Genomic DNA, 16,385 nt, shown 5'->3' with positions numbered 1-16,385 from the left:
TGGGGGGGTGCGAGGGAGGGAAGGGTAGGTGATGGACATTGAAGAGGGCGTCTTTTGGGATGAGCACTGGGTGTTGTATGGAAACCAATCTGACAATAAATTTCATATATTAAAAAAAAATTGTGGTTTATATACACAATGGAATACTATGTGGCAATGAGAAAGAATGAAATATGGCCCTTTTTAGCAACGTGGATGGAACTGGAGAGTGTTATGGTAAGTGAAATAAGCCATACAGAGAAAGACAGATACCATATGTTTTCACTCTTATGTGGATCCTGAGAAACTTAACAGAAGTCTATGGCGAGGGGAAGAAAAAAAAAAAAAGAGGTTAGAGAGGGAGACAGCCAAAGCCTAAGAGACTTAAAAACTGAGAACAAACTGAGGGTTGATGGGGGGTGGGAGGTAGGGGAGAGTGGGTGATGGGTAGTGAGGAGGGCACCTTTTGGGATGAGCACTGGGTGTTGTATGGAAACCAATTTGACAATAAATTTCATATTAAAAAAAATAAATGATATTACAATGTAAAAAAAATAAAGATTAAAAAATAAAATATTAATTAATTAATTAAGACAAGCAGGTCAATACTATCACACATCTATTACTAAATTAAACTAAAAGCTACCAAGTTACCTGACAGCAGGTATTTCTAAGAATAACAAGGTTAAAATAGAAATCTATATCCATTTAGCTAGTGATTTTTTTTCCTTATGAAAGCATAAAGAACAAAACTGTTCAAAACACTTCTAGAACTTGTCTTTCTGACTTAATCTGAGAATCATTCCACCTTCTTATGATTTACCCCAGAGTGCAGGAATTTTTATCCTCGAAGGTAGAATTTGACTTTAAGGAAAAAGTTGAATCACATCTCTAACTGTAATATACCATTCTTATTCAAACGCAAATAATTAAAGTGTTATTTCAATTTCTGTGGTAACCAAAGAGACTGAACATACAATCAAAGAATCTCAAGATCAAGAATGGAAGAGACTTCAGAGTCATCTAAATTATTTCTCATTTTCCCATTCAGTGCTTGAATCCCAGCTACAGATTTCCTAGTAGTTGCCCAGGCTCTGCACAAACCCTTCCAATAATGGCAAAATCATTACTTTTCAAGGCAATCAGTTTCAGTTTTGGATGGCCTGAAATACTAGAAAGTACTGCCTTTCAAGTACCTGCATATATTACCTTGGAACTTCCACACACTAGCTTAAGTTATACTCCCTACAGCTACTGTATGTGGAGAATTTAAAAGTATATAGGAACATGGGAAGAAAAGGACAGAGGTAATGAAAAAAAAAAAAAAAGAGACTGTATAAATAATATAGGACAAATTGAGAGCATATGCTTGATTTTTTTTTTCATTTTCTCCATTTACCCCATTCAGTGCTAACTATAGCAAACATTATCTCACAGAATTATATCAAACCAAAGATTGTTCTCAGTGTGCCATTAACAAAAATTAAGCACATACTGTGTTCCCAGTATTCTGGAGGCCATCACAAGGACTACAAATACACATACGATACAGTTTCTAACTACTGGAAGGTTACAATTAACCCAACAGACATGCACAAAGGTAAATAACAATATATGGTAGTAGATAATTAGGCACAAGTCATATTTAGTAGAAGCTTTATTACAGTAGGGATTTATTGGGTTTTAAAGAATGGAGATTCGGTTTGAAAAAAGGAATATGCAAAAAACATTTCCAACAACAGCAGAACCAAAACAAAAAACAAACATACACACCACAGAAGAATTCAACAGGAACAGCTGTCTCTACACAGCCAAAGAGATCTGCTGTCGAGCATCTGGAGTAAGGTCACAGACACACAATGAAGCCAGATGGCAGAAGTATATGATTACCAATTTAAGGAAAATAAAACTTTTATGATTCTCAGAGGAGAACCAATACAAATCTCTCAGAAGAGAAGTCAAATGACCAAAGCAATGTTCCAGAAAGATTATTCTGAATGTGGTAGGTAAAAGTGATGGGGAGGTGACAGTGAATAGGAAGATCAGGAATAAGCTAGAGCTGTGGACATTGCAGGAGAAATGAGAATGGAAAGCAACAGGAGCAACAAAAGAATTAAGAACTGATGGAATACAGAGGCACACAAAAGAGAGAAGAACCAAAGGACACCACAAGCTTTTAAGATTAACCAGAATAATGACATTAACTAAGAAACCAGTCTGAACAACCAGATTATTATTTAAATTTTAAATGTGTCAAGCTGCTGATTAGTAGGCATCTTCCAATCTTAACATTTATAAATGCTACCCATTAATAACTATGACTGTAGCCAAAATTTCCTACACTGAAACACTGAAACAATTTCATAAATCTTTTTTTCCTGTTTCCATATGAAACATATAGAGGTTTTATTGATACTGCTATAGAGCAACAGTTAATTTTGATATTCTGTTCTTTATTCTACTCAAACGCATAATGTTATCTGACAAAAAAAAAATGCCTGGTCATAACTATTCATTTCTCTTCATTTCTATCGTCGCATTAATAGCCAGCTTCCTTTGTTTCATAGCAAAGTATTTTTCATAAAGCAACAAAATTGTTAATTATGTCACAAGGATTACTTAATACACAAAGATGAACAGATATGTAAAGCCATGGTGAAATTCCAGTGCTATGGAATCAACTGAATTGGCCAACTCCAGCCTCATAGAACATACAATTAATACAATTAAAATGAATGCCTGGGAAAGTTACCAATCACTTCATATCAAAGATATCCAAGGCTTCTTAAGAATGATAAATCCATGAATACCAAAGGTCTCTAACAGGCAATGTAAAAAATAACTGACATTCACTATAGAAGTCACTACTGGAAAGACAGGGGAGAACCATCTGCATAAAAAAATAACAGGTGAATCCGTGAGAGTAAATGGGTTATCCTATGGAGAAAGACTAAAGAACAATAGGGCTAAAGACAAAACTGTAGAAAATGTCCAAAAGGGGGAAAAAACCAGAAAAAGAAATAGTAAAAAAAAAAAAAAAAAAAAAGAAACATAAAAAAAAAATAGAGACTAAATAAACCAAATAAAAGATGTAGAATAGTAACTTCAACTTCTTTTACAAAGAAAAAGGTTCAAGAAGGCAGTGGGTAGTATCAAGTGAAGCAGGAAGACCAAGGAGTAGGGAGGAGAGTTGGATTTGGCCATTAGGGGTAAACTAGTATTCTCTAGGAGTACATACTTAGCAGAATGATGGGACTAGAAATGAGTTAAAAGAAGGAGAAGTAAGGTAAAGAAATGAAATAGTGGGTAAAGATCTTGCTTGAGAAATTCAACTGCTAAAGGAAGATTAGAGCTAGTCACTAGAATACAGTGCCTGGCACACTGTGAGTACTTAATAAATGTTCAGTGGCTGAACAAGCCAAGAGCTGTGTGTTGAGGGGAAGGTGGTATTTTAGGAAGACTTTTTTATGGCAGAAGGGTGTAAGTAATACATTTCAAAGAAAAAGAAAGAATTTAAATATGCCTCCAAATAAGTATAATTCTTGGGTGGAAAAGCAGGAAGGAAAGCTGCAAATGAAAAATAAAGGCAGAGAAACTAGCAGCCAAGCCCCGACTATTCTGTCCCTAAAACAAGAAAACAAAAAGCTGCAAGTCAAAGCAAAAACACTAGGGTTGGATGGAATGAGAGGAAAGAAAGCTTCTATTCTTATGTTACAATCGGAAACAACGATGTGAAAACAGTTGGGTTTAAAGACCTTTCCTTCAGGGCCCGTGAGTGGCTTAATCAGTTAAGCCTCCCACTTCAGCCCAAGTCATGATCTCACTGTCCATGGGTTCGAGCCCGGGGTCAGGCTCTGTGCTGACAGCTCGGAGCCTGGAGCCTGCTACAGATTCTGTGTTTCCCTCTCTCTCTGCCCTTCCACCCCTCACACTCTGCGATTGCTCGCGCGCTCTCTCTCTCTCTCTCTCTCTCTCTCTCTCTCAAAAATAAATAAATAAAACATTTAAAAAATAAAGACCTTTCCTTCCAGCCAAAATATAGTCAAAGCTAAAGTAAAAATGGTAAAGATATTAAGATAGGGTAAAAATGCCTACAAATGTCAAAGGCAAGTTCACTAAGGATAAATCATGTATCTATGGAGACTGGCAATTTCAAATGTGAAGTTCCCCATGATATACTTTATAAACGATAAATTTCAGTTGTGTAGCCTTGGTGTTCCCAAGAAAATACTAAGTACCATACCAATAAATGACACTAGTCAGTAGTAAACAACCTGAGAGAGAGTATCACTAAAAGATTTACAGATAAAGTATTAAAAGTGGTCCAAACGTTATCACGATAAATACCAAATATATGGAGTATACTTTGCAATAGGGACAAAATCTCACTAAGATGTTTCATTAGTACCATTTACAAGACTCTGCACAAAGTAAGCTAAGAAACAAGAGCACAAGCAATGTTCCTCTGTAATAAAAATAAGGTATTCTTCATTTTAACTCCTTCAATAAGGCACTGAAAAATGAATAATTAAAAAATTTAAATCATGTAGGAAAATGGTAATACTTGGGGTTAACAAACCAGTACATAATAAAAAGTAAAGGCTAAAGGGGTGTCTGGGCGGCTCAGTCGGTTGAGCATCCGACTTCGGCTCAGGTCATGATTTCGCAGTCTGTGAGTTCAAGCCCCGCGTCGGGCTCTGTGCTGACAGCTCAGAGCCTACAGCCTGCTTCGGATTCTGTGTCTCCCTCTCTCTCTGCCCCTCCCCTGCTCATGTTCTGTCTCTCTCTCTGTCAAAAATAAATAAACATTAAAAAAAAATTTTTTTTAAAAGGTATTTATAAAAGTACATAGTCCTTTCCAAAAATTTGAAAAGTGCCTGACAATAAACTCAAAATTAAAGACATTTAATCTGACCAAGAACCACATTTCAAAAAGGAATTTTGATTAAAATGTAAGGTGAGTAACTCTATTTCCATGCTAATAAAAATCAAAATAAGTTTTGGTAGATAAATTATTTTCTTTCAAAAATAAGCATATAGCTATTTTAACACAGCAATGATATATGATAGATGTCCTAAAACTTGGTTCACACACTCACAACATGTATATAAATAACTGACATAAATATGGCATACGTATAATATCAGTTGATAAGAAGCTCTGAAGCAAAACTTAGTACGTAGTTACATTTTACAGAGATACAAAAAAGAACATTTTTACTTATAGTCTGACTGGGCTCAGAGATTAAATCATGTTTCCACATTTACTATTAAAGATCTAAAAATATATATAACTACCCAAAACTAAGTACCATCTTTGAAAACTAGAAGCATAATTTTCATGAAATGTTGGCGGGGCAGGGGGGTGATAAGAGAAGACACAGGGTAGATCTATATGCAGTAGAGTAATTCTCTCTACAAATAATAATCTCCCAAGTTTTGTTTCTTTTTTAAATCAAAGAAATTCTTATAAAATGTCATATGAATAAGGAACACTAAAACACACTGTGATCTTCACTCTTCCTTATCCAAAAGATAAAAATCTCAGCCTGTAGCAACCTAAAGGTACAGACGTCAATGTAGTAGTTGCCCCTAAACTGGCACAAGTAATTTCTCTAGGATAATGGAAATGCTCTGTATATCTTCATTGGGGTGTTGGTTACACAGTATAGACATTTGCCAAGACACATAAAACTCACTTATATCTGTAAATTATTGTCTCTATAATTATACTTCAATTTTTTAAGTAAAAAAATAAAATGCAGAGGTATAAATAGAAGTGGATTAAATGGAACATACCTACCATTACAGGCAAAAGGATAAACTTAAATTTGAATAGGAGCAACCTCAACAGACAACCAATATGATCACCTAATCATCTCAAAATGCCTTAACATGCAATATTACTAAAAATGAATTAATTATACTTCACAAATATTCTCAAAAAAGTAATTTATACTCAATAATACCACACAACGAGTCAATTTATTTATTTACTCAGTAGTACATTTAACAACCAATTCATCACAGTGGATTTACTAAGAAGCTATGTTGCATGGATCAGAAAGATATTCAAGGCAGCAGTACTGAGGGTTTTACCTAATGAACAAATGAATAAATACTACTAATAACTGATAAGCTAACATCGAGTATTTAAAATGTATCAAGTGCTGTTCTAAATGCTTTCCTCATATTAACTTATTTGATCCTCACAACAACCTACAGAATTGGATACTCTCACTATTCCATTTCATAAATGAAGAAATTGAGGCACCCTGAAGTGAAGTATCCTGTCAAGCTCATCCAGGTCTAACTGTGGCAACCTAACTATCTAGAGACAACTTTCTAAATCACTTTGTTCTACTGCCTTTTTAGAATCAATTGCCTTAAAATTTTCTAGGTTAAGATAAAGGTTGTGCTCTGTAGAATGGAACCTTGGGGGATTTTTATAGAATAGCAGTCCCAGAATGATTTTTAAAGAAAGTACTTACAAGGCCCACCACAAGAATATTAGATGTCATGCTCATTTGTCTGTGTGATTAACCTTCTCTATACTTTTTTCTCCATACTTTTTTTTAAAACTAAAACTTCATCGTCTACTTATTTAATTTTTAATTGAGCACATCCTAACCTTATTTCTTATCACAGAAGATCTGATCTTTAAGAGGAGCAGTGTGGTATATGAAGTCATACAGAGCATTCTCTGGTGATACTCATCGAAAGTCTTGCATTCCAAAAGAATAATTCTTATTTCAAGAAACTGACAGTTGAAAACCATTCAAATTGTGTCCAAATACAATTTCAGAAATTGTGTATTACTTAATAATTGTTTTCAAAAGCCTTCCATTTTTAATAATTCACTATCTTGCTGTTGTTAACGGTAACTTATTCCACAGAAGATGAGCGAACTGCAGCCCTCTGACTGGGAAGTTCTGCTCTAAGCTACAGGAAAAGAACAGCTGTCTACCTCAAATAAACTGCCATTAAACCCCTTTTAACAGCTTACTTGAGACAAATATTATTTCTGGAGAACTGAATTGTCCATGGATTTCATGTTTTATCCTTAGTGTGAAATGAACCATTAAAAGGCAATATACCTTGGGTCTTGAATGTTTTGTACCTCCATAACCCAATACAAACACCAAGTTGTATTTTCAAGCTACACTTCACATTTTCTTGAAGACAACTTAAGAAAAAACATTTGAAATCTGTTACCACAGTTACTATAGAGATGCTATCAAGAACAGTGCCTTATATGCAATGTTCAAAAAGCTATGCTTCCTTGATAGAACAAATAATTTTTCTCCTCAAGGATCATGAAAATACATAGTGTCATATTTCCTTTATGCCCTAGCCAGCAAAAACCTCAAAACCTTAAGAGTGAACTAAATGAATTGTTTGACTTTACAGCCTAAAGATCTGTTATTTTTTCCAAATACTTCTAAGATTTAATTTCTTTTAAATATTTAAATCTTGGTTCTATCTAAAATATACTTTGGCATAAACAGGTCTTTAGTACAAAAGTTTTACTTTTTTTAACCAAATCTTTATTTTTTTATATGATCTACTCCCCTCAGGATTGTATTCTATTCTTTCACCCTTACCTCACCCTATCCGTGCCAATTTTTTTTTTTTTTTTTTTTTTTTTTAATCCGTGCCAATTTTTGTGTTCTTTTTGGTGTTTTCTGATTGGAGGCATGTAGGAGTATCACTGAAGTTCAACAATATATATTTGTATATTTGGCTAGTTCAAAAAGGGTATAAGAAAAAGTAGTATAAATTCACTGTGAATTACAAATTAAAACCAGTAGAAATAAACATTTTTATTTTAGCAGTTATCCTTAAGTATTAGAAAGATTTTGAGAATTTAAGACTGTCACACTATAAAAATGGCAAGCCCTTCAAATTACAGATTTATCTCTAACAATGCTAAACCACTCAAAACAATCCAAATCAGTCATTAGAACATTTGCTAACTGGACTATCTTCCAACTATTGGGCCCTGTTTGAAAATCAAGAACATTTCTGTACAGAAGGGAAATCTTTCAAGTCAGTTCTTAGGCAAGAGGTGGTTTATTCTTTATCTTTACCCAGGCTCCCTCTACTGACAGAATAACAAAACAGAGTATGGAATTATACCAGCTAATTTCATCAACACAAAGAAAAGGAATTCATTTTTTAAAGACTACAAAATCAACATTTTAGGTAAGAATAGACTAAAAACTGAGTTCACTACATACCCAAAAAGAAATAAACATTTGTGAGTGGACAATTCAAGTAACATCCAAATTGTATATGTGGCACATATCATTTTAATATACTACTTTTCAATGTTAACCCTTGGATATAAGAAGGATTAAAGATTTTAAATTCATTTTAAATATTTTTTTAAAAGAATTTTAATGCTTATTTATTTTTGAGAGAGAGAGACAGTGCAAGCAGAGGAGGGGCAGAGAGAGAGGGAGACACAGAATCTGAAGCAGGCTCCAGGCTCTGAGTTGTCAGCACAGAACCTGGAGATTGTGACCTGAGCCGAAGTCTGACACTTAACCAACTGAGTCACTCAGGCACCCCTCATTTTAAATATTTTAAAATAATCTTTCAGGAAGGAAATGTTTACCTGTATCTGTTCTGGTGTCCATTGGTCTAAGTTGACTGACTTGACCCTGGATATATGAACCCCAAGATTTCTATGGATTCCAGCACATCTGATGCAAATAAACACACCAATATTCCAGGAAGCCCATCGAGGACCTAATTAAGGAGAAAAAACAAAGATAAATATTAAAAACTAAAATAAATATTATGACAGCATTTAAGTGAGACACTGATTTTTATACAATTACAATGAAGCCTTACAAAATTCTACATGCTCAAAGTTTACAATGGTGCCGGCAGCAAGGTTATAAATCAACCTTCAAGAACTTTAATGAGTTTACTAATTTTGCTTTTCTAGAAACTTTCCCAAACCTAAGAATTTAAAACTAATTTATGTGAATAGTGTTTTCACTAGCATATTTAAACCAGGACCAGTAATGTCCCACAGTATAAAGTAAGTTCTTTATTAAGTGTGTAAAGTATTGCTCAGGTCATGATCTCACAGTTTGTGAGTTCAAGCCCACACTAGGCTCTCTGCTGTCAGCACAGAGCCTGCTTCAGATCCTTTGTCCCCCTCTCTCTCTGGCCCTCCCAGCTTGTTTTCACTCTCTCTCTGGCCCTCCCAGCTTGGTCTCACTCTCTCTCTCTCTCTCACAATAAATAAAAAAAAAAAAAAAAAAAAAAAAAAAAAAGACTGCCAACAAATATAAATTAAGGAGTTTTCAATGAAATGTAGAAATTAGTAAGAAATAGACAACCAACATAAAAGAAAAACATAAAAAAGATATGAATGGGTAATTCACATAAGAAGAAATGTATGGACAATAAACATAAAAATATGCATGATCTCACTAGCAGTTAGGGAAAATGCCCTTTAAAACTACAACAACCCCCATTTTACATTCAACACATCGGGAAAACTTTTTAATCAACTGTTAGAAAGAATGAGGGACAATAACATCTGCCTCAAGAAGTCTATGAAATGGATAAATCCCAAATATAACCCTGATTTAAGAAAGGTTATATATGAACTAAGGTATGTTATGAAATATTAGTTCTTTGGATCATGGTTAAAAAATTCTGAAAAAAATTGTAGAGAAATTACATTAAGGATACAAGAATACAAAGCCTTCGCTATACTATTCTTTGTATCTTTGAAAGTATTTTCTCAATAATTTTAAATATACTTATGATTATTTGCATATATTGCTTATATAATTAAAGTAAAAATGGAAAAATAAAAGTAGTATCTGGCAATTATGTGTCAACTATTCAGAAACTTATACTTAATTGATTTTTATAAATCACTTGATTATGAAAAAACTATATACAGTAAGAGGTATCAATAAAAACCAAGCTTTTTAAAACATTAGACTTCTGTTTTAAGTGCATACTTTTTATCTAAAGGTGAGAGTTAAATCTACAAAATAACACCAAACTCAGTAATTACAATGCAGTAAAACTACCTACACACATTCCTCTCGAAAATTCCTTAGGAGGTAGTTTACGCATATACAATTTATGCCAAAATATCCTGCTTTTAAATTTCAGAAATGATACCTATAACCTGAGAAACATCTAGGATATGTTCTATTTAAATGTTTGATGGCTAACAGCATCAAAATGAATTAGAAACCAAAAGACCCGTATTCAACCTTCTCTGCCACCAGTGAACTGCATAAACTTTCCTGGACTAGTAACAAGGTTCTCAACAAGGTTCTCATATGTTAAGTATAGTCAACATTGGCTGCCTCATTCTTAGGTGAGTCTTGTATGGAAAATACTTTGAAAGTTTTAAAGCACTGCTGAAGTGCAAGTTATTGTCATACTAAGAAACTTTGAAAATCAAAATACAATACTTTCCTCCTCTAGAAAAAGACAACTCCCAAAACTGCAGTGAGTCCAGAGCTGATGGGAAAAGATTTTCAACACTCTCCAAGTGTGGCTTCCTTCATTTTTGTTCTTAAAATAGAATGATTCCCCTCAGAATATGTTAGACCCACAGCCAAATACAAATGTAGACTTTTCTCTATAGCACAATTTTTTTTGATGCAGCAAATGTTATGACTGAATGAATTAGAAAGCATCAATTGCACAATGTGATAGTAACTGTCCATACAGGTAAAAAGTTGTAGCACCAAACAGAGTGGTGCATTCTACAATAACCAAAGATAACAAAGGGATCAAATGTATAAAAGCACTATACAAGAATCATGCTAGCAGTAATAGAAAAAAATGGCCATTTACTATTGAACAAAAAGCGAGATATAATTAAATGTTAACTGATGTTCAGGTTTTATACAGCTTCATACAACTATCAAAAACCATTTTATTGATTCCTGCAAGGAAAAATCACTTATTGGAAATGTTAGCCCCAATCGTTTTTTACCAATTGAAATAATAATGCAATTTTGTCAATGCATCTTTCTTTGGAATACAGTTATCACATTTTAACTAATATAGTCAGGGACCTTCAAAAATAGACTTTTTAAAAATGTTTTAATGTTTATTAATTTTTGAGAGAGAGAGAGAGAGAGCGCAACAGTGGGTGGGGGAGGGGCAGAAAAAGAGAGAGACACAGAAACCAAAGCAGGCTCCAGGCTCTGAGCTATCAGCACAGAGCCCAACGTGGGGTTCGAACTCTGAGCTGTGAGATCATGACTTGAGCTGAAGTCAGAAGCTTAACTGACTGAGCCACCCAGGGACTACCAAAAATAGACTTTTAAAAGCCTAACCAAAATTACAATTGGGTTATTCACTCTATAACACTGGACTTGTAAAATTTACCTAAAATTGGTAAAATAATAACTGTTCAACATGGCAGTCATTCAAGTACTGGTATGAAATCCTAATTTTCATTCACAAAACTATTCAATGAGTACTTACCAACTCTGCCAAGTAAATGCTATTGTAAGACCATAGACACAAAGGTAAAAAGCTAAGTTCCCAGAGTGAGGAGGCCAAACCAAGTATAAACAGGTATAACCACTTAAAAAACAATTTGGTGAAATCCAGTAAAAGTTCTAGATGAATAAACCCTTCTACAAGGCAATCTATTCACACATGCTTAGATACACATACACATAGGTTTACCAAGCTATATATGTAATATGGCATATTTAGTACACATACACACTCACATATAACATACCCTACAGCAGCTATTTTATATGGCAGGTCACAACTCATTAATCTCAATAAGTACTTATTTTTAGAAGAGAAGGAAGAAAGATTTAAGTTCATCACACAAAGGGTAAATATAGTTTTGTTCAACTTTTTTAAAAAATCGATTACATATATGTGTATACAGACACACGTACACACATAAATCAAGTCATGCTGTACAATGTTTCTCTGGGTCATGGCTGAATATGTCTGAAAAACACACAAAGAAACTAATACATGTATATTTAAGAAGCTTGTACCAAAAAATTTACAGCAGCATGGTTCCTAAATAACTGGAAATAACTTATATGTTCACTAGTATGATTATCTCACCATACAATATGAAAATGAATAACCTGCATGTATCAACATGGATAAATCTTAATTATAACACGGAGTATCAATTTTAGCATAAGGCAATATACATAAGGGGCAATGTCTCCAACTAAGGAGACAAAGTCTGCTGGAAGGCATGCAGGTCTCACATAGGTGACAAAGCCTGATCTAAAAATTTAAAGGCTGACTAGTAGGCAGTAGGCACAGAATATACCAAGACACATTCTTGGCAAAGGTTAACAAAGGTGAGGTATGGTAGAAGACTTTGGTATGATTGGAGGCTAGAGTATTAAAAGTATTTGGGGACAGCTTCAGGAGATGATAGCAGGAGGCCTTATATGGCAGGCTCAATGGTTTACCCTGACTCTGAAGAAGGCTTCTAATAGCACTTTCAAGTTCACCATAGCACTCCCACTCACATACTATCATACATGCCCTGTCTGGCCTTCATGCTTTCACATTTGTTGCTGCTTCTGCCCAAATGTTTCTTCCTTGGGTCTTCACATGTCTGGCCCACTTTGTTGTACAGGCCTCAATTCACACGCTACCTGCTCACAGAGGACTCTCATGACTGTTCTAGCTAGAGTTGCCTCCCCATTCTCCATCACTTACAATACTTCCAGCTATTTGTTCTGAAGTTTACACAAAAATCTAAGATAAACAAATAGAGAAATAAAAATAGGTAATTACCTGGAAGGTTTAATTATTGTAGCAGCTGTATCTCAAACTAAGCTAAGGAAAGGCAAAGTCAGTTCTAGATCAGTATCTCTCAGATTCTAATGTGCATACACAAACCTAGGGACATTATGAAAATGCAGATTCTAATTCTGTAGCCCTGGAATGGCATCTGACATCCTGCATTCCTAAGAAACAACCAGTGATGCCCATGTTGTCATACACAAAGCACATTTAGAATAGCAAGATTTTAGAATATTCTTGACAAGGCTTTAACTCAAGCATTCAGCATATTTCTTTATCTGTTTTCACTACTCTTACTGAGTATATGACTCAAATTGTGAAAATTTATTTTAACATACTAGGAATCAAATCTGCTGAGAAAAAAATCAAAAGTTTATTTAAAATTCAAATATTGGGTTATTTTGAGTTATCCATATCACTATCTCACTAAAAGCAACACAAATAAGCTAGCACCAACTAAACTAATATTACTTATCTCATAACCACAATCACACTAAAAGCTCCAGTAAACAGAAGATGTTATTTGGCCTCACTAATATTAGCACCTTAACTCATATCCATCATCAGTGAATATACTGAATAAACTTGTCTTGTAGCTTTTGTACCATTTGAGAAATAAGATGAGGGGCGCCTGGGTGGCTCAGTCGGTTAGGCGGCCGGCTTTGGCTCAGGTCATGATCTCGCGGTCCGTGAGTTCGAGCCCCGCGTCGGGCTCTGTGCTGACAGCTCGGAGCCTGGAGCCTGTTTCAGATTCTGTGTCTCCCTCTCTCTGACCCTCCCCCGTTCATGCTCTGTCTCTCTCTGTCTCAGAAATAAATAAACATTAAAAAAAAAAAAAAAAAAAAGATGAAACTGCATTCTCCTCTGAGAAGGAACTTAAGTTTCTGATTACCATGATAGACTAGCAAACAGAAAAACTACTTTGAATTTTCTTTATATAAATAGAAAATAAAACAAGATAAGGAACAGAGAGTACAACATTAACTGCTAAATGTAATTTCTTTCTAAGACTGGTTCTTCTATAAAGCCTTCTCCAATTCCCCCCAAAAATTTTTTAACATTTATCACAATGTTTTGCAGTTAATTGTTTTAGCTATCTTTTCTGAGAAATCGTGATGTCTTTAAGAAAAGGATCATTTTGGGGTGCCTGGGTGGCTCAGTCGGTTAAGCGTCTGACTTCGGCTCAGGTCACGATCTTGTGGTCCGTGAGTTCGAGCCCCGCATCGGGCTCTGGGCTGATGGCTCAGAGCCTGGAGCCTGCTTCCGATTCTGTGTCTCCCTCTCTCTCTGACCCTCCCCCGTTCATGCTCTGTCTCTCTCTGTCTCAAAAATAAATAAACTTAAAAAAAAAAATTAAAAAAAAAAAAGAAAAGGATCATTTTATTGATTTCTGGATGCAGCACAACATCTGGTATAAAAATGTAGGCAGCCTCTAGCTTACAAATGATAGCTAAGGCCTTGAGCCACCTGAGTTACTGCTGCCAAAATTGCTAGAAGGTTCTTTTAGAGGAAACCACCACCATACTGAATATTCAAGACATCGTTCACCATATTCCCAAATATACTGTCTGATGAAATCCTAATAAATGTGAGGTAGGAAATATTACCACACCATTTTCAGAAGTAAGAAATTTAGGGTTTTAAATGCTAGAAAGGGGGGAGAAAGAGCCAAGACTATGCCGCGGACATATCTCAATATGCAACTATGGAAACTCTCCATCTCCTACTATGATATTTCCAACCTTCCAAACAAAATTCCTTTACACTGGCAGACTGCTTTTACTTCATTGTGTCAACTTTTTGAAATGCCAACTCACTTACTGTGGAGGCCAATAATATAGACTAAAGATGCAAATAATCTTTTCAACTCTCCAGAATTATTCTTCCCACATTATTATAATTAACTTTATTTCTTTCCCCATGATCCCCAAGATTACAGGCAGTAGAACTGGATTTGGTTTGATCTGTTGAAGAAGGGAATTGCAAAGGATAGAGAATTTTGATCAAGGGGGAAGACAGGGGAGAGGGAGGGCAAAAATCAACTGAGCTGTAAAGAGTATTTTCATAACTGTCTCTGTCTCTCCCTCTCTCTTCTCCTCCCCCACTCTCTCACTCTCTGTATCTCTCTCTCAAAATAAATAAATAAACTGGAAAAAAAAAAAAAAAGGAGGGGCTCCAGGGTGACGTGGCTCAGGTTAAGCACCTGATTCTTCACTTCGGCTCAGGTCATGATCTCATGGTTCCTGAGTTTCAGCACCACATCATGGGATTCTCTCTCCCTCTCTTTACCCCTCCCCTGCTTGCTTGCTCTCTCTCTCAAAATAAATAAATAAAACTTTAAAAAATAAAAGAAAAAAGATACTAAAGAGAATAGGCTGCATCAAAATATTGTCCACAATCAAACATGAAACAAGGAAGAAGCTCTCTCTTTTGCTATCACAAGGCCTTTTGTTCTTTACCCGAAAGTTCTGATTAGCCTTTCATTGTTCATGGTCAGCTAGGTCTTGCTGATCAGCAAGAAAACCAAGCAACAACCCATGAAAACATGTTTTCTACCTTGTAAACAGGTGAACTACAACCTTGCAAAAGAACCTGTACATGTATGTTGCAGGGAGGGGAATCACTACAAATAAGCATGAAGAGGGGTCTTTTGGGAATAACGGTATGTTCTAAAATTTTATTATGGTGATAGTTGCAAAACTCTGTTAAAACATTAAAAAAATCACTGAATTAGACACTTAAAATAAGTGAACTTTATAGTATGCAAATTATATCACAATAAGGCTGTTTTAAAAAAAAAAAAAAGAAAAACCTGTGTAGGGGTGCCTGCATGACTCAGTCGGTTGGATGTCTAATTTTGGCTCAGGTAATGATCTCACAGTTCATGAGTTCGAATCCCACGACAGGCTCTGTGCTGACAGCTCAAAACCTGAAGCCTGCTTTGGTTCTGGTTTCTGTGTCTCCCTCTCTGCCCATCTGCCACTTGTGCTCTGTATGTCTCTCTCTCTCTCTCAAAAATAAACATTAAAAAATGTTTTTTAAAAATCCTGTGTACATTTCTTTAAATGTAGACATGAACATCACACATTATTTTTATTGCTTTTCCCTTACTTTACCAGAAAAAAAGAATGGCAGCCAGTAGTAGAAGTAGAAGTTGAAGTTGAGAATACACTAGCTGATGATCTTAGGATATAGAGCCCTGGCAGAAACACAGAAATGTCAGGCAAGAAGTCATAGGATGCAGGTGCTATTAAAAAGGTTTCAGCATAAAACCCAAAAGTTTAAAGAGAAGTTCCATAAGTAGTATTTCAACAAGTGTCAAACCATTTCTTTCAGCAAATACACTCAACAGAATAGTTAATTTTTTTAATATTAACTATTTAACATACAATGTTTTACTAAGAAGGAAATAAAATGTTCTTTAAAATATTCCTTTTATTAAAATTTGAAAGTAACATATTTTGCTATGACCTGTCACCTATGGTTAACCTACCTCAAATTCATGTTTTCCTATAAAGTAGCATCAGTACTGTTAAAGATGACATGTAGGGATGACATTTGATAATCACAGTTCCTAAGCGGCTTTACAAGCTTCAAAGAATCACTAC

General features: G+C 35.0%; 1 protein-coding gene across 5 annotated transcripts in view; it reads right to left on the bottom strand.

The window, feature by feature from the left end:
- SMAP1 (small ArfGAP 1) overlaps positions 1–16,385 on the bottom strand; it is a 199,977-nt gene that overhangs the window by 145,257 nt on the left and 38,335 nt on the right. For 3 of the 5 annotated variants that reach the window (XM_049653888.1, XM_049653889.1, XM_049653893.1), the window contains exon 2: positions 8,600–8,733. In XM_049653888.1, coding sequence (XP_049509845.1) covers positions 8,600–8,733 — 134 coding nt within the window. Of the gene's footprint in view, positions 1–8,599; positions 8,734–16,385 lie in introns of those variants that run through there. The other 2 variants (XM_049653890.1, XM_049653891.1) reach the window with 2 other exon arrangements.

Source organism: Panthera uncia (genome assembly GCF_023721935.1).
Source record: "Panthera uncia isolate 11264 chromosome B2 unlocalized genomic scaffold, Puncia_PCG_1.0 HiC_scaffold_24, whole genome shotgun sequence".
In the NCBI taxonomy this organism is placed as follows: Eukaryota; Metazoa; Chordata; class Mammalia; order Carnivora; family Felidae; genus Panthera; species Panthera uncia.
Note: the sequence above shows the minus strand (reverse complement) of the source record. Positions and strands in the feature narration are given on the sequence as shown.